Source organism: Vipera berus (genome assembly GCF_964194415.1).
Source record: "Vipera berus genome assembly, chromosome: 6".
NCBI lineage: Eukaryota > Metazoa > Chordata > Lepidosauria > Squamata > Viperidae > Vipera > Vipera berus.
This window is the reverse complement of record NC_138208.1, coordinates 3,164,870-3,184,635: the sequence shown is the minus strand read 5'-3', so window position 1 is coordinate 3,184,635 and position 19,766 is coordinate 3,164,870. Positions and strand designations below refer to the sequence as shown.

Below are 19,766 nucleotides of genomic sequence, written 5' to 3'. Positions count from 1 at the left end.
GTCTTGCTCTGTTTTATGTTAATAAATTTGGCAGGCTTTATTCCAGCCTCTTGCCGTTTGTAAAGGGGTTGTCCCTGCTTTTGCTGCAGGGCCGGTAGCAGGCTGGTACAGAACAAATACCGCTTTATATACTGATACAGGAGATTGGAATCGCTTTACAAATCCTTAGTAAGATGCCTCACCTGGAATACCTGCATCCGGTTTTGGTCACCACATTAGAAAATAGATGCTGAGACTTTGGGAAAAGTGCCAAGAAAGGCAACTTCGATGATTCAAGGCCTGGAGACAAAAACATACGAAGAACGGTTGCCGGATTTGGGAATGGCCAGTCTAGAGAAAAGAAAGACCTCATCATCATCATAATAAACCTTTATTGTCAAAGTACAACATGTGTACATTGAGATTAGCTGAGCCTTCCCCCCCCCCGTGCTCTCTCCCCCCAACACACAGTGACAACAAACCCTCCATCCTACCACACCATGTGAGCCAACTACACCACACACCGGCCTCCCAAGTCAATAGCAGTATAGCAGTATTTGAGGGGCTGCCACAAAGAGGAAGGGGGGGGGGTCAAGCTCTTCTCCAAAGCACCTGAAGGCAGGACAAGAAGCAACAGGTGGAAACTAATCAAGGAGAGAAGCAACCTGGAATTAAGGAGAAACTTCCTAACAGTGAGAGCAATTAACCAGTGGAACTACTTGCCTCCAGAAATTGTGAGCGCTTTGTCGAAAAGAGACTGGACAACCATGTGTCTGAAATGGTACAGGGTCTCCTGCACGAGCAAGGGGTTGGACTAGAAGACCTCCAAGGTCCCTCCCAACTCTCTTATTCCACATAGACTTCTGGGCGTGCCCTTTTTTCCTCTTTAGCTATGGCAATGCATGCAAAGCTCGGCTCTGGCTTTTCTAGAGTTAATTGGAAGCCATTGAAAATCTGCAGTAAGGACAAACATTGACCGGGCATTGGGGCAGAACATAAAAGCAAATGAATACGTTGCCATCTTGAGGGAGGGATGGTCTTCTTAAGTGGCATATGAGTTTACCTCTGAGCTTACCTAGCGATGGAGAAGGCAGGCAGACGTCTCTACTAGACAGGTGAGTTTGGACTTCTAGCAGTTATCCAGCTGTGTGTTCAGGCCACTGCGACCTGTTCCATTTGTGGTATGAAAAATCACAGGCTGGCCATCAAAGTTGAGTTAGGCAGCCTAAAATTTACACTCACTTGAGAGATATTGAGAGTTTTGGCCACCACGATGTAAAAAAGATGTTGGGATGCTAGAAAGAGTGCAGAGAAGAGCAACAAAGATGATCAGGGGTCTGGAGTCTAAAACATGTAAAGAACAGTTGTTGGAATTGGGTATGTCTAGTTTAACGAAGAGAAGGACTAGGGGGGACAGGATAGCAGCATTCCAGTATCTCAGGGGCTGCCCCAAAGAAGAGGGAGTCAAGCTATTCTCCAAAGCGCCCGAAGGCAGGACAAGAAGCAACGGATGGAAATTCATCAAGCAGAGAAGCAACCTAGAACTAAGGAGAAACTTCCTAACTGTTAGAACAACTAACCAGTGGAACAACCTGCCTCCAGAAGTGGTGAATGCTCCAACACTGGAAGTCTTTAAGAAGAGGCTGGACAGCCATTTGTCTGAAATGGCATCGGGTTTCCTGCCTGAGCAGGGGGTTGGACTAGATGACCTCCAAGGTCCCTCCCCACTTTATTATTATTATAACAGAACCACACTCTCTTTGCCGTTTATAACACTGTACACCCAAGCAGTTTTATCAATACGGTAATGAGTTAGCAATTAACCAGTGGAACCACCTGCCTCCAGAAGCGGTGAATGCTCCAACACTGGAAGTTTTTAAGAAGAGGCTGGACAGCCATTTGTCTGAAATGGTATAGGGTTTCCTGCCTGAGCAGGGGGTTGGACTAAATGACCTCCAAGGTCCCTTCCAACTTTATTATTATTATTGTTATTGTTATTGAAATGGCATTTGTAATGTGGGAAGAATGAATATTTTGGCTAAAGACTTTCCCAAAGGCATTAAAACTGCCAATAATTCAACTGATATACTGTTGTATTCCTTACTATCTGTCTTGTAGTAATAATAATAATAATAATAATAATAATAATAATAATAATAATAATAATAATAATAATAATAATAATAATAATAATAATATAAAGTTGGAAGGGACCTTGGAGGTCATCTAGTCCAACCCCCTGCTCAGGCAGGAAACCCTATACCATTTCAGTCAAATGGCTGTCCGGTCTCTTGTATTTCAAGTACTTTTTTTCCCCGTTTGTCAATAACCTTTATGCAGCTCGCAGTGTTACATAATGCTTTGATTTCTGTAGGAGACATGCTTTTTACCCCCCTTTGGCTTAGATTTTGTTTGTTGTTTTAATTCCTCAGCAGCTGCTATAAGTCTCGCTGGAAAGCAAAATGCCCTTGATGAAAGTCCAAATAGGATTAGAAGCCAACTTATACTTGTATTTTTAATGATTTCACTGACCCATAATCATGGTGTCTATCACAAAAGAAAAATAAAGCTGGAGTTTGTCCTGAAGTTAACACGGTGTACCAGGCAAATAAGTTAATTTAATTTACTAGCAATTTTAATTTTAAAGGGACGCGGTGGCTCAGTGGATTAGGATGCTGAGACATTGATTAAGTGAGTTTTGCCCCATTTTAGGACCTTCCTTGACGTAGTTGTTAAGTGAATCAGGACAGTTTGTTAAAGTAGCAACCCAGTTGTTAAGCGAATCTGGGCTTCCTCATTGACTTCGCCTGTCAGAAGTTCATAAAAGGGGATCACGTGATCCCTTCCCCCTGGGAGATTGTGACTGCAAGGGTCTGAATTTTGATCGCGTGACCCTGTGGGTCAGTGTGAAAAAAAACTCACGCCGTCACTCACTTTTTCCAGTGCCGTTGTAAACTTCGAATGCTCACTAAGTGAGCCGTCGGAAGCCGAGGAGACTCTACATTTTTTTGATCTGGCTTCTTCATTTATTTTTGGATAAGGCGCCGATTGTTCGAGAGCCCCTTTTCATTGTCAACAAACGTTTCGATGGGGGATCCATTTCTTTATATATATATATATATATATATATATATATATATATATATATATATATATATATATATATATATATATATATATATATATGGGTTTTATTGAATTTTATTGGTTTGTGCTTAAATTGTAAGCCGCCCTGAGTTTTCGGAGAAGGGCGGGATATAAATGGGATTAAAAATAAATAAATAAAATTGGTAAGACCAGTGGGGTTAGGATCAGGAATGCGGTAGGGACGGGGTTGGGAACAACATTGGAGTTGCCCCCCCCCAGTAACATTTTCAAGCTTTAGCAAACAGACTGTTGCCCGGCTACATATGTTCAGTTAACGCTAATTAATATAATAGTAAATAGCTGTAATGTATATGCTAAAGCAGGGGTAGGCAACCTTGGCCCTTTTATGACTTGTGGACTTCAACTCCCAGAATTCCTGAGCCAGCATGGCTCAGCTTGGAAACCTCTCCTTTTTCCCTCAGCGTGGCTGGCTGAGCAATTCTGGGAGTTGAAGTCCACGAGTCATGAAGGGGCCATAGTTCCCCCATGCTGGCTCAGGAATTCTGGGAGTTGAAGTCTATGAGTCATGAAGGGGCCTAGGCCTAGGCCAGGGGTAGGCAACCTTGGCTCTTTTATGACTCGTGGACTTCAACTCCCAGAATTCCTGAGCCGGCATGGCTCAGCATGGAAGCCTCTCCCTTTCCCCTCAGCATAGCTGGCCCAGGAATTCTGGGAGTTGAAGTCCACGAGTCATAAAAGAGCCAAGGTTGCCCACCCCTGTGCTAAACGATAATCATAAACGCTATCCGTTGATCAATACACATCATTCTCCTTACTAATATATATTCAAATATCCCATTCATTTCTCGCTCGTTCGTTTTCCTAACCATTGGTCAAATTTAGGGGGAATCCGTTTCCAATTCATTTTTGTGCCAAGGGGCCAAAATATTAAATATTGGGATGGCCGGATCTTTTGCAGAATTCCAAGGAGGAAGATGAATGTCTCGGAAGAGGAAAATGTTTCCACTTCCAGCGAGTCTGAAGGCGAATATGACGCCGATGCCGAAGGTGAAGCCGAGGCAGAGCCCGGATCGGAAGCGGAGAATCCAGAAGACCCCGTTTACGCCATGGCTCCCACCGTCAACATCCAGGACGAAAGTGCCATTGATGTCGAGTCCTGCCCTGCGTTCATGTGTCTCAATGAGGTAAGGGTTTTCCTTTGGTGGAGCATTTCCCCCTTGACGTACGACCGACGCGCAGCCCAAAATCTCCGCAGCTGAGCCAAACGTTTCTTAAGCGGGTTCTGCCCCCTTTTTTACGACCGTTCCTCGCCACAATTGTTCAGTCAATCGCTGCCGTCGTGAAGGGAGTAACACGATTGTTAAGTCAATCCGGCTTCCCCGTTGACTTCGCTTGTCAGACGGTCGCAACGGGTGGTGGTGGTGTCACGTGAGACCCTCCCCCAGGACACTGAAACCGTCATAAATGTGAACCAGTTGCCAAGCCCCCCGAATTAGGATCACGTGACCGTGGAGGAGAAGCCGGCAACGATCGTTAAATGGGGAGAAACTGTCACGTCGCTTTTTTTTCAGTGCCGTTGTAACTTCGGAACGGTCACTCGGCGGAGTGTTGTAAGGTGAGGACTACCTGTACCGGGATGATTTTGTTATGCTTAAAGTACGGAAATGTAGATTTTTTTTTGCCTGAACCAGACAAAGCTGGCAAGGTGACTTTTGAGTCAGTCACTCTCCCTCAGCCTTAAATCGCCTCACAAGATGGATGCTGTGAGGGAAAAAGGAGGAGGAAGGGATACAGGTAGTCCTTGACTTACGACCGTAATTGAGGCTGGAATTATGGCCATAAGTGGTGCCAGGTGTTAAATGGGAAATCTGCACAACAACAACAGCAACAACAACAACAGTAGTAGTAGTTGCTGTTGTTATTATTATTATTATTATTATTATTATTATTATTATTATTATTATTATTATTATTATTATTATTATTATTTACATGCAAGCAAGAACTGGTGGGATCATAAAATAGAGAAAGTCATAGAAAACGATAAAGTTAAATTGCTCTGGGACTTTAGAACTCAAACCTACAAGCACCTGCCACATAACACCCCAGACTTAACAATTGTCGATAAGAAAGACAAAAATGTCTGGATAGTGGACATGGCAGTGCCTGGAGACAGCAGAGTAGATGAGAAAGAACTGGAGAAGATGACAAAATACAAAGACCTACAAATAGAAATAGAAAGACTGTGGCAAAGGCAAGCAAGGGTGGTACCAATTGTAATAGGCACCTTGGGAGCAATCCCAAAACAACTGGAGCACCACTTGGACACCATCATCGGCATTGACAAATTCGCCATCAGTCAATTGCAAAAGGCGGCCTTACTGGGAACTGCTTCCATCCTGCAACGAGATCTGTAATACCATCAAACATCCACATCTGCCTATCCCAGGTCCTTGGCAAGGACTCGATAGGTAGACAAAAAAGTCAAATCCGGTCTGAACATCTGGCATCTGGCTGATTGTGTGAATAATAATAATAATAATAATAATAATAATAAAAATAAAAATAAAAATAAAAAGTTGGAAGGGAGCTTGGAGGTCATCTGCTCAGGCAGGAAACCCTATACCATTTCAGACAAATGACTGTCCAGTCTCTTCTTAAAAACTTCCATTGTTGGAACATCCACAACTTCTGGAGGCAGGTTGTTCCACTGGTTAATTGTTCTCACTTTCAGGAAATTTCTCCTTAGTTCTAGGTTGCTTCTTTCCTTGATTAGTTTCCATCCACTGCTTCTGGTCCTGCCTTCAGGTGCTTTTGAGAATAATAAACAGAACGGATGATATCTCAATAGTCAACCAATATCTTGTCAAGATAAAATTTTGCACAGTTGCAACTTCCCGTATGTCAAAAATTGCACGTAAGCTGATAACTGAGGTTTAAGAATTATTGAGGCTCGGAACTCAATGGTCAAAGTCAGTCACGCTATCTCAATCCCCTCTTAGCAATATTAAAACTACTGTAACTCCAGAGGGAGCATTGTTCACACCAGTTTCATAATGTTCACTCTGAGGAAGCAGGCAAATTTGAAACTCATTCTACTTCCAACAAAGTTGGTTTAAGTTGGATAAGTTAATTTCCTGTATCTCCTTCTTGGGTGAAGCTGTGATCAATCAATGTCCATTTCACAATGGGTACTTAAATTGTTTCATTTTTAATTTCCTTTAAACCTCCTGAGAAGAACAAGAGGTTTAAAGGAAATTAAAAATGAAACAATTTTAAGTACCCATTGTGAAACTGACATTGATTTAGCACAGCTTCAGCCAAGAAGGAGAGACAGGAAATTATCCAAGAACATGGAAATGGAAGTGAAACCGATTAGAAATCAGCACAATTATCATGGCACATTACCTTGTTATATTGATGCCATGCATTTGATGTATTTGGTCTATTATCTCCCCATCACAGATTCTTAAAATATTTCTTTCGGATTCTCCCTTACAAGGAACTGATATTGCAAGCATAAGCAACAGAACAAAGCCAAACCAGAGCCTTCGACTTTTAAGAGAGCTGATTTCAGTAAACTTAAGAGAAAGCTTGGGAAGGATTCCACGGATGAGAATCCTCAAGGGGAAAACAAGGCAAGGAGCTTGGGAAACTTTGAAAAATGAGATTATAAAAGCCCAGTCTAACACAATGCCAACGAACAAGAAAAATAACAGCTCTCAAAAGAAACCAGTGTGGCTGCACAAAGAACTCTCTGATTCGAGAATTAGATGTTTGTCAAAATATTTTGATTAGGCACGAAGTATTCTGAATGGCTCATGAAAATGTTTGCACGAAAGGCAGTTCTCTTTTATGACCCAGAACAGGCCGATAAGAGAATTTCCAAAACTCCTGTCTGGACATTGAGGAACAATGTTTTTTTTCTTCTGCTTTTCCTTTCACAGTAGAAGCAGAAGTTACCGTCTGTTAAATAGCTACAGCTAGCCCTTGACTCATAAACAGTTCACTCACTGGCTGTTCGAAGTTACAACGGCACTGAAAAAGCCAAGTGGGTGACCTTGGGCCAGTCACTTTATCTCAGCCCTAGGAAGAAGGCAATGGCAAAATCGCTTCTGAAAAACGCTGCCGAGAGAAAACCACAAGGACTCGTTCCGTCAGTCTCCAAAAATGTGGACTTTAACTGAACAGAAGAGACTAAAAAATTAGATAACTACTATACGTGGTTAATGTTAGTTACCATTATACCTGGGAGAGAAAGCAGCAAAGTTGTGAAAGCCTTGTCTGCTATTTAAAACAGCGAGATGGGTGGCATGCAAAATAAAATAACATGAAATAAAATCCTTAACCTGACAAAAGAGTTGACAGCCCGAATCCCGTAAAAGTATAAATTAATCTGCTTCTCGTATTGCTGTGATTTAAAAATGTGATCTGTTTTACACGATTGGGCTTAGATACCAAGGGTTTTTTGTGTTTTTGCAAACGTGCAAAAACTCTTATTTTCCATATATATTTGTTCTGTTCAGAGTTTTGCAAAACTCTCTCGTCGGTGATTTATTTTGTTTTAGCTAGTTCTATATAATAAGGTGGTTTTTTTTCTCACTTCCCACTCTGTTGCACATCTTCAAGTGCTTATTTTATTGGCGAATTCCCACTCCATTTACAGTTTGAATGGTAGACACACAGAAGTGACTTCTATGCTAGCGTTTCAGTGACTGCATTATTGTGCTGGATATGATTGAACATGAAACATGCAGTGTCGCGAATAAAGACGTACATTTATTTATTTCTTTTTTATTTCAAATAAAAGGAGAATCCTGTTGTGCTAGCAGCTTATGGTGTGGTCATAAATGTTGCTCAGTAAAATTTTCCTGCCGGTATTTTTCTCCAGACTACATGAGGCCTTTGTATTCAATTCCTGACTTTTCACGAGAAAATAATGCGATTTGTATGTATTCGCTTATGCAGAAGGCTCTATTTTTGCCTTACAATGTGGCATTATTTAGAGAATTGCTAGGAATTTTAAGAATGGTCCGAAGGGAATAATTGAGAACAACTTAGTTCTTTTCGCAGCACTGTTTCCAGGATGACATCAGTCAGCCAATAAACCTTTCCATGGAACTCTTACACATTATAAGTGGTCTTTTTCATGAATGTCGTCACTTGGAATGGAATACAATGGATCCCGTCAACTGGTGATTTTTATTTATTAGGATTCAAACAGGAGCCCAATTTTTTTCCCCTAATGGTCATCCTGAAATGTCCAATGAATCACAATTCCCGCTGAAACCAGTTACTATTGCACTGGCTTTTCAAGCACGAACGTAACCTTCGGCAAAGAAAAGGGGCAGAATGTCTGTGGAGGTCCTCAGCCCTCCCGGTCATGGTTGTCCCAAAGGTTCTTTTTTTCAGGAGGCAACTGGACTCTGTTTTTCTTTGAAGACGTTTCCCTTCTCATCCCAGAAGCTTCTTCAGTTTCTCCAAATTACACAGAAATGGATAACAGGCGTTATCTAATAAGTACTAGAATGTCGATTATTTTACCTTGCAGTTGTTGGCAGTTGCATATCTCAGTAGTTGTTTACCCAATTGCAGCTATTCAGCATTTTCTATCTCTCTATCAGTCCTTCAAAAGTATCATTCAGCTAGAAATTAGCATTACGCCACTGAGAACAATCCCTTCGTCATTTCAAGAGCCTTGGTGGAGCCGTGGGCTAATGCCTCCTTAAGTAACACCAGCTGCCTGCAATTAGTGCAGGTTCGAGTCCCACCAGGCTCAAGGTTGACTCAGCCTTCCATCCTTCCCAGGTAGGTAAAATGAGGACCCAGATTGTTGGGGGCAATTAAGCTGACTTTGTAATAATGCCGCTTGGGGTGGTGGTGGCCGAAAGCCCTAATAAGCAGGCATATACATAGAATGAAGGCTATTGCTAAGCACATTGATTTGTGCTTCTTAGATTGTAAGCCACCCTGAGTCTTCGGAGAAGGGCGGGATATAAATGGGATTAAAATAAAATAAATAAAATAAATAAAGTGTTTGTAAATCTAACTATATTGTTTTAGGTCATTCGCCATGGCAAGGCAAACACAAATGAGGTGAAGAAAAGTGTGTGTGTGTGTGTGTGTGTGTGTGTGTGTGTGTGTGTGTGGATGGATGGATGGAAGGATGGGTGGATGGGTGGATGGATGGAAGGGTGGATGGATGGATGGATGGATGGATGATGGATGGATGGGTGGATGGATGGATGGAAGGGTGGATGAATGGATGGATGGATGGATGGATAGATGGGTGGATGAATGGATGGATGGATGGATGGATGGGTGGATGGATGGATGGATGGATGGATGGATGAGTGGGTGGATGGATGGATGGATGGATGGAAGGGTGGATGGATGGATGGATGGATGGATGGATGGATGGATGGAAGGGTGGATGGATGGATGGATGGATGGGTGGATGAATGGATGGATGGATGGGTGGGTGGGTGGGTGGACGGACGGATGGATGTACAGACAGTTGCTCATACCTATACGTGAATTAGGATCTTAGCAGCTTTGGCTGACTGTTGGAGAACTGATCCATTTCTAATCCTGAAAGGTGCTTGGATCTAAGAGTGCTTTGAATGAGAGGAGATCCAAGGGAATTTGCAGCATTTGTTCGGAAAAAGTTGTTCAAACCCACAATGCTGTGATTGAAGCGCTGCCTGTTTTTTATGGTGTGTCCCCTTGCATCCTCACACAGGAGAACAACACCAGACATGGTTGCAATCACACTGTTGTGGCCTCCACCTTGGCTTTTATTGCCAGACCACGTAGACACTCCTGAGAGACACGTGTGTGTCTTTCCTCACTGATATACCTACATGTTGATATTGACAGATCTTTTTGGTTAACTTCTACTCTCTTTTTTTGAATATTTCTATTCCAGTCTTAAAAACAAAGATATTTTTCTCTCTCCATATATCATGGCTTTGATGCTCTCAGTGGTTGCCACTTGTATAAAGTAGAATATCACCTTTGCTTTCCAAAGGATGTGACTTGAGTGAGGACCACATGATTGTTTTTAGAATTTAATTTTAATGTAACCTTTTTGTCCCTGACACAGACACACTGGAATGTGGACAAAGGTAACTTTGCAAGAAGTTGTTTTCCTGGCTGCTATGCAACTGTCAACAGTGGGGTCATTAATGAAAAATATGTAGCGGTCTTCCGTTTGTCCACATTTTTTTCCATGTGTCTAAGTACAATTGCATGACAAAAACAAATTATCTTAGGAGGGGCGGATAATAATAATACAAAAACTTAACACTCAGAGTGAGAAGTAAAATTATAGTTCACTATATATTAAGTTGTTTACTATGGTAGAGATAATTGCAGCGTTTTTTTCTGTAATACATTCTTTCCATATAATGTTGAATGGACATCTGGAGGAAAATTGTGTGTGTTAAAGACATGGAGTATCATGTAATCGAAATTCCCCAACAGATAATTCCAGCTCTGTAGGACTTTATCTATCTATCTATCTATCTATCTATCTATCTATCTATCTATCTATCTATCTATCTATCTATCTATCCACCCATTCACCCACACATCCATCCATCCATCCATCCATCCATCCATCCATCCATCCATCCATCATCCATCCATCCATCTATCTATCTATCTATCTATCTATCTATCTATCTATCCACCCATTCACCCACACATCCATCCATCCACCCACCCCCACCCCCACCAATCTATCTCTGTCTATCTATCTATCTATCTATCTATCTATCTATCTATCTATCTATCTATCTATCTATCTACCTAGCTACCTACCTATATTAGTGTATGTATGTGTGTATCTATCTGTCTGTCTGTCTGTCTGTCCGTCCGTCCATCCGTCCGTCCGTCCACCCACCCACCCACCAATCCATCCATCCAACCATCTATCCATCCATCCATCCATCCATCACCTACCTACCTACCTATATTGGTGTATGTATGTATGTGTGTATATCTTTCTATCTGTCTGTCTGTCTGTCTTGTCTGTCTGTCTGTCTGTCTGTCTGTCTGTCTGTCTGTCTGTCTGTCTGTCTGTCTGTCTATCTATCTATCTATCTATCTATCTATCTATCTATCTATCTATCTATCTATCTATCTATCTATCTATCTTGGTGTATGTACATAGGTGTGTATATATCTATCTATCTACCTACCTATCTACCCGCCTATATTGGTGTGTGTGTTTGTGTGTATACAGAAGGTCGCAAAAAGCCGATCATGCGACCCCGGGACATGGCGACCGTCATAAATACGAAACAGTTGCCAAGCATCTGGCATTTTGACCACGTGCTGCAATAGTCACACATGTGACACACAGTCATAACTCGCTTTGTTTCAGGGCTGTTGTAACTTTGAACGGTCACTAAACAAATTGTTGCAAGTTGAGGACTAACCTGAATTGGATTGTGACCAAACTGGGATGCTGGGGACTTTTTTTTTTTTTGATATTGTGGGTTTTAGCCACCTTTGCTCTCTTTACTTTTGCTCTCTCAACCTTTGGTCCCTAGAGACTTTTATTATAAATCTGAAAAATCTCTGGGAAAAGTCATGTAGAGCTTTGCAACCAGGTTCCAAAGGCTGTAGACTTACACAGCCCCAAGACCAAATGTGTTTCCCCCTTGATTATTGACTTCAGTTTGATAAAGGGGACGAATAAATGTGAACAATTGGAGGTGGCATTGATCAAACTCCAACGCAGACTCGGAGATTGACTTCTGGAGTGGGCAATCTTTTCTGCAAGTCTCAAAAAAAAAAAAGGTAACCTACATTCTCGCTCCCCCCCAATTATCTCCGGCTTGGCGTTTGCAACAGCAAGGAACATCTTGCCCCTCTCTTACTAATGCCATCCGTCCTGGTTCCTAAGCCAGATTGATCTATTTAATCACTTATTTCTCGGATCTATCACAGTGTACTGCAGCGGATTATAAGTGGAGGAATCCTTGAGGGCTGTGTGGAAATTGCACTTAATGAAGCTTGGCAGCTAATGTTTAACTGGAGCACTTTTAACCGATGATCAGATATCTGTCTGGGAGATAAGCGGCGTTGCTAATTGCCTCCAAACGGCCAGTCAGGAAGCTGCTTTAATTTTGAAAGCTTTGGGCCTGGTTATCTCACAGGCCGCAACACACTGTCGCAACATGGCTGTGCCGGAAACCTGGAAAAACTCTCTTAAAGAGGTCCCTGTTTTGGCATTTGGATCCCCAAAAGTTGTCTTAACGTGTATCCTAACCTACAGTCTAAAATGCTGGAGATGTGGTAGTTTAGATGCTACTTATTTTTACATGTGGTGGACTTGTAGAAATCTAAAAGCTGTTTGGATTAAAATTTGGTGGAACATTCAAAAGATTTTTAAGAGAAAGAGAAAGTTTTCTCCACAATTGTTTTTATTGGGCATTGTTGTAGATTGTGATGTTAAAGAAATCAATTTGATGTTGAACTTGAGAACAGCAGCACGGTTACTGGGGGGACAATATTGGAAGGAGGATAGTTTGCCTACTATAGAAGAATGGGTGCTTAAGGTATCGAATCTTGCAGAAATGTCTGAGATTTCTGCTTATTTGGAGGATCCCTCGCAAGAAAGATATATTTCAGTTTGGAGGAGATGGATAGATTATATTCAGAATAAATATGGGACTAAAAAGTTCCATTTAGCTTATGAGTAGATTTTAGATTGTTATTAATTTTAGTATTAGTATTGATTATAATTTTATTATTATTATGTTTTTAATAATTTGAATGTATCTATGTTAAAGGGGAGTTAAAGCACATTATGAATTTGGTTAATTTTATAATGGATAATCTTAGTTAGAATATGATTATTATATCTATAACCCTGTATTCAGCTCTGGGAAGTGGTGGGGGGAAGGGGGGTGGTTTGGGGCTGGTGGGTTTTGGGGATCTGTATTGTAAAATTTTTTTTGTAAAACTCTTTAATAAAAAAAAAAAGAGGTCCCTGTTTTTTGGGCACGCCAGAAAATAAACCCTAGCATGGTTTTTCAGGATGCTAGTAATATAAGCCCCATCTCAAAAATAAGCCCTATTTAAGATCGTCAGCCAGACAGATGCATGTAGTACCGTATTTCCCCAACCTGAAAATAAGACCTAATGTGTTTTTTGGAGTGAAAATTAATATAAGACCTGGTCTTATTTTCGGGGAAACACAGTATGTGTCTACGTATGTATGTATGTATGTATTCATTTATTCATTTGTTGAATTTCTTGTTGTTGTTGTTGTTAGTTGCGAAGTCGTGTCCGACCCATCGCGACCCTATGGACAACGTTCCTCCAGGCCTTCCTGTCCTCTACCATCTTCTGGAGTCCATTTAAGGTCACCCCTACTGCTTCAGTGACTCCATCCAGCCACCTCATTCTCTGTCGTCCCCTTCTTCTCTTGCCCTCAATCTTTCCCAGCATCAGGCTCTTCTCCAGTGAGTCCTTCCTTCTCATTAGGTGGCCAAAGTATTTGAGTTTCCGCTTCAGGATCTGGCCTTCTAAAGAGCAGTCAGGGTTGATCTCCTCTAGGACCGACCGGTTTGATCTCCTTGCAGTCCAAGGGACTCGCAGGAGTCTTCTCCAGCACCAGAGTTCAAAGGCCTCAATTCTTTTGCGCTCAGCCTTTCTTATGGTCCAGCTTTCACTGCCATACATTGCAACTGGGAAGACCATAGCCTTGACTATACGCACTTTTGTTGACAGGGTGATGTCTCTGCTTTTTAATGTGCTGTCTAGATTTGCCATGGCTTTCCTCCCGAGGAGCAAGCGTCTTTTAATTTCTTGACTACAGTCCCCATCTGCAGTGATCTCTGGGCAGCTTGTAATTTAAAAAAAAGTTACAATTAAATATATAGAAATCATTTTAAAAAATGGTTTTTCTATATTTAATTATAATATATTTTTTGAATTGCAAACCACCCAGAGTCAGTGACCTGAGCCAGGCAGCCGTAGAAATTCTACAAATGAATCAATGAATGCATGCGTGCATACACAGATGCGTATGAATGAACGAATGAATCAATCAATCAATCAATCTGCAGATGTTAATATAACGTTCATTCGCTCCTATGCGTATTTAATTTGGACGTTTTTCGTGTTTTTTTATTGGTGTTGCTATTTTTAATTTTTTAAAAAATAAAAACAGTAACGCCACTTAAAAAAAACACTAAAAACATCCAAATTAAATACACCTAGTGAATTAACATTAAGTTAACATCTGTGGATCATAACCTCTTTTTGGCTGCTGAATGTTTTTAAGGGTTTTTGGGTGGATTTTTTGGGGTGGGGGTTGTTTTGTTTGGGGGGGTTGTAATTTGGTTTTTAATTGATTTTATGATTGCCAGCCAGAGTCGTGCAGCCTTACCCATTGAATAAATAAGTAAGTTAAATGTAAATTAGGACAAGGCCTTTTCTAAGATCTAGACGTGCTTCCTTAAGAGTTTCTCTTCAGTCAAGGCTTCCGCGAAGGTTGGCGATAGGTTTAAGGTAAAGGTAAAGGTTCCCCCCGCACATGCGTGCTAGTCGTTTCTGACTCTAGGGGCCGGTGCTCATCTCCGTTTCAAAGCCGAAAAGCCAGCGCTTGCCCGAGGACGTCTCCGTGGTCATGTGGCCGGCATGACTAGACGCCAAAGGCGCAGGGAACGCTGTTACCTTCCCACCGTAGTGGTCCCTATTTTTCTACTTGCGTTTTTACACGCTTTCGAACTGCTAGGTTGGCAGAAGCTGGGACGAGTAACAGGCGCTCACTCTGTTACGCGGCACTCGGGATTCAACCCGCCAAACTGCCGACCTTCTGATCGACAAGCTCAGCGTCCTAACCCACTGAGCCACCGCGTCCCTTTTGGCGATGGGTTTAGCTGCCCTTTATGTATTTTGAACTGGGTTTTAATCGTTTGGATTGTTTTTTGTTTTGTTTTTTTGCCTTCATCCCGGAGACGGAAAGCTGAGATGGACATTAAAATAGCATCGATAATTGTTAGATCCAAGCTCAAAGACGACACACTCAGATCCAATGGAGTCCAGGGCTTTATTTGCTTACATCTAACAGAATCTTGCCAGGCTAAAGCTTTAACCTTCAAAGTGAATGTCCTGAGTTATTCTAGTGTGTAGCTAGAATTCGGGGACCACACAGTCTCTGAATTTGGGCTTCTCTCTGGGATGTCCTGCCTCCTCCCTACGAAACTGGGGTGCTCATGCTGAGATTCTCCCCCCCCCCCACTTTCTTCCAGGTGTATTTTCCATCCTGGCAATACAATACGCTTCTGCGTCCCTCTTGGGAACGAATGCTTTAATGAGAAGGCAAAGCCCGCACCATAGCCCAATTCTTATTTTATTAGACCCACCCAAGCTAACAAGGGTGAAAAAAAGCCTTTACAATTATTCCCAGGAACTCTTCACCAGCCCAGACTGTTTCCCCAAATGGCGGAGACTGAAGAAACAAAGCAGCCAGATCTTTTTTAACTTTTGCACTTCGACATCCTCCCCCACCCTTGAGTTAGATGGGGTTGGCATCAGATTACACCCAGTTTTTTAGCTCAAATAGCTCTCTACCTTTTGTGGATGAGAAAGGCTGAAAACTTCTTTTATCTGCTCTTTGCTAGCCAAACCGCATTGCGTGCACGGGGCCAGCGGCCGGATATAAATTGGGAAGTAACGATCTGTGTGTTTTTAGACCTGGGGGGGAAAACACCCATTTCTTTTTGGTCTGTGCTGCATTTTTTTCTGGGCTTGATGATATCCATGTGCGTACTGGGAGATAAGCCTTCCCCTTATCACCCTGTCTGAAACTTTAGTAGCAGACTATAATACAAACATTAGCAGGCCCCTTTTTTCTTTCTTTTTTAAAAATTCCCTTAACCACAAGAATAGCCTGAAGAAGGTTCGTGAAATTAATGCCGCCAGGCTCAGGGCACAGAAGGAAAGCAACATCTGTTTTTCCTTTTTGATGCCAATGTAGCTAGGGGACTTTCAAGTAGGGCCAAAGCATTTGAGGCAGGCGAGTCGGGAATTGTGCAAATGTGCCTCTTCCCCCAGGTTTCAGAAATGTTGCCGGGCCAATGTTTTTTTATAACCGGGGGGTTGGATTTAGGGAACTTAACATAGTTTGAAAAGTGCAGCAGAGGTCGGTTATGTCAATAAAGGGAGCAGCAGAGGTCACTTGCCCCCCCCACATCGGTGTGTGGGAAAGACCTTGGGTAATATACATATATAGGTAAAGGTAAAGGTTCCCCCGCACACGAGTGCTAGTCGTTTCCGACTCTAGGGGCCGGTGCTCATCTCCGTTTCAAAGCCGAAGAGCCAGCGCTTGTCCGAGGACATCTCCGTGGTCATGTGGCCGGCATGACTAGACGTCAGAGGCGTACGGAGCGCTGTTACCTTCCCACCGGAGTGGTCCCTATTTTTCTACTTGCATTTTGACGTGCTTTCGAACTGCTAGGTTGGCAGAAGCTGGGATGAGTAACAGGCGCTCACTCTGTTACGCGGCACTCGGGATTCGACCCGCCAAACTGCCGACCTTCTGATCGACAAGCTCAGCGTCCTAACCCACTGAGCCACCGCGTCCCATTAATATACATATATACCTATATACTATAATATATATATATATACACAGAACAATTAACCAGTGGAACAACCTGCCTCCAGAAGTGGTGACTGCTCCAACACTGGAAGTTTTTAAGAAGAGACTGGACAGCCATTTGCCTGAAATGGTATAGGGTTTCCTGCCTGAGCAGGGGGTTGGACTAGATGATCTCCAAGGTCCCTTTCCAACTTTCTTCTTCTTCTTCTTCTTCTTCTTCTTCTTCTTCTTCTTCTTCTTCTTCTTCTTCTTCTTCTTCTTCTATTATTATTATTATTATTATTATTATTATTATTATTATTATTATTATTATTATCCCTGTATACTGCACGAGCCAGAAAGAGGGCTGTGAAAATGTAGACTCCTCACATCCTGAACGTAAACGGTGTCAACTTCTCTCAAGATGACACTATAGGTGTAGGGCATTGCACACCAGAACAACTAGACACAAGGACAGTTCCTCCCCACCCCGTGACATCACTCTGTTAAACAACTAATTCCCAGAACGCTATCTGTGCCCTAGGACAGAGGACCCCCCCCCCAACCTTTGGGGCACCAGGCAGCGGTTACGTGAAGAGAGATTTTTCCGTGGACCGGAGGGGACCTGGCTTTGTGTGCTGCCTGCATCCCGTGGATAGGGCTTTGCTTGTTTGTCCGGTCCAGTTGCTGGCCTGTTGCGGCCCGGTCCCGGTTCCCGGACCGAGGGTTGGGGACCCCTGCCCTAGAATGCCAAACCACCTAGTCCAGCTGTACTATTACTATTATCCGTCTTCTTTCAACAGGATTTATATGTATTTTTCCTCTAAAACTATTAACCCCGGAATTTTCTTTATTCTAATTTTGTTCTTCCATACATCTTTGGACAGATTCAACCGCCTTTTTTTGTATAAAGAAAGAGCTGAAGTGATTCGTCTACTGGGGTGGGGTTCGTGGCAGATAATTTGATCTCGAAATCTTAATATCTCTTGCATTATGACTAAAGAATGCAAAATCGTGTCTTTTTTTCTTCTTCTTCGCCAAATAAAGAGCTAGCGTCTAATAGGAGGAAATACTTTGTGGGCCTCACATCTTAAGCCTGACTCTTAACATGCGCATAAGAGGCCCCCGGAACTGTTGGATGTAATATCGCTATTGAGCAAAAACTTTTCCAGCTGGGCCATAATTGTTGCCTTAAGACCAGATTGTCAAGCCAGAACTATTACTGCATTGAACATATGACCCTGTGAAGCTCTCTCACACAAAGGGGTTTTTCCCCCCCTCTTCCAAGTGTTCAAAATCGGGTGTCGGTAAATCAGCTTTTGAGTGTGTCAGGTTATCTGCATTCCTCTGTGAAATTATTGAAGAATCTAAAGGGGGGGGGCTTCCATACCTCTATCTAAAGTATATGTCATCAGCACCCCTGTAAAGATGGGCTCAGAGAAGAGCAACTAAGATGATCCGAGGCCTGGAGACCAAACCATACGAAGAAGGGCTGCAGGACTTGGGTCTGTCTAGTCTAAAGAAAAGAAGAAGTAGGGGAGACATGATAGCAGTGGTCCAGTATCTGAGGGGCTGCCACAAGGCAGAGGGGGGGGTCACACTATTCTCCAAAGCACCAGAGGGAAGGACGAGAAACAACGGTTGGATCAAAGAGAGAAGCAACCTGGAATTAAGGAGAAGCTTCCTAACAGTGAGCACAATTAAGCAGTGGAACAGCTTTTGCTTCCAGAAATTGTGGGTGCTCCATCACTGGAGGTTTTTTAAGAAGAGATTGGACATTCACCTGTCTGAGATGGTGTAGGTTCTCCTGCTTGAGCAGGGGGCTGGACTAGAAGACCTCCAAGGTCCCTTCCAGATTCTATTCTATTCTATTCTATTCTATTCTATTCTATTCTATTCTATTCTATTCTATTCTATTCTATTCTATTCTATTCTATTCTATTCTATTCTATTCTATTCTATTCTATTCTATTCTATTCCATATTTTCTATTCTATTCTATTCTATTCTATTCTGTATTTCCTATTCTATTCTATTCTATTCTATTCTATTCATTCCATATTTTCTATTCTATTGTATTCTATTCTATTCTATTCTATTCTATTCTATTCTATTCTATTCTATTCTATTCTATTCTATTCTATTCTATTCTATTCTATTCTATTCTATTCTATTCTATTCTATTCTGTATTTCCTATTCTATTCTATTCTATTCTATTCTATTCTATTCTATTCTATTCTATTCTATTCTATTCTATTCTATTCTATTCTATTCTATTCTATTCATTCCATATTTTCTATTCTATTCTATTCTATTCTATTCTATTCTATTCTATTCTATTCTATTCTATTCTATTCTATTCTATTCTATTCTATTCTATTCTATTCTATTCTATTCTATTCTATTCTATTCTATTCTTTCCATATTTTCTATTCTATTCATTCCATATTTTCTATTCTATTCTATTCTATTCTATTCTATTCTATTCTATTCTATTCTATTCTATTCTATTCTATTCTATTCTATTCTATTCTATTCTATTCTATTCTATTCTATTCTATTCTATTCTACTCCTATTTCTATTCTATTCTATTCTATTCTATTCTATTCTATTCTATTCTATTCTATTCTATTCTATTCTATTCTATTCTATTCTATTCTTTCTCAGAAGTATTCGTGCTGAGTAGAGATTCCTCCTGTCTTGTAGCTGTGCAGTTCACGTTAGCAAACCTTCCATCTTTTTTTTTATGCAGTCTTTTCAGTGGAATTCAAACGTGTCTTCCAGTAGGAAGTGATGGATAGTTGTAAAAAAAATATATTCAAAAGGGAACATCTGTCATGCCCCACGGACCCTCCTATTTTCCCTCTTAAACCTTCCCCCCCCCCGCCCCCAATTTTCATTTTTTGATGCCCTTAGGTCAGAGCAGACTTCGAAACCAGTTTGGGGCCATGCTTTTATAACGTCAAAATAAACACTTTGTGCATTGCGTAAAATGTTAGTGTTTGTGTGTTTTTTTTCACTTTTGCGAACAATGGCTTGCTACCTTCTGCTCACAAGAGCCTGCAGAATTGGAAT

The 19,766-nt window shown here is 41.6% G+C and overlaps 1 protein-coding gene across 1 annotated transcript in view; it reads left to right on the top strand.

Moving 5' to 3' along the window:
* The window catches only part of CCDC146 (coiled-coil domain containing 146), a 90,003-nt gene that overhangs the window by 9,749 nt on the left and 60,488 nt on the right, over positions 1-19,766 (top strand). Inside the window, exon 2 of the mRNA XM_081331300.1 lies at positions 4,046-4,271. Within this exon, the coding sequence (XP_081187426.1) occupies positions 4,062-4,271 (210 nt within the window). The 5' untranslated portion in view covers positions 4,046-4,061. The remainder of the gene's footprint in view (positions 1-4,045; positions 4,272-19,766) is intronic.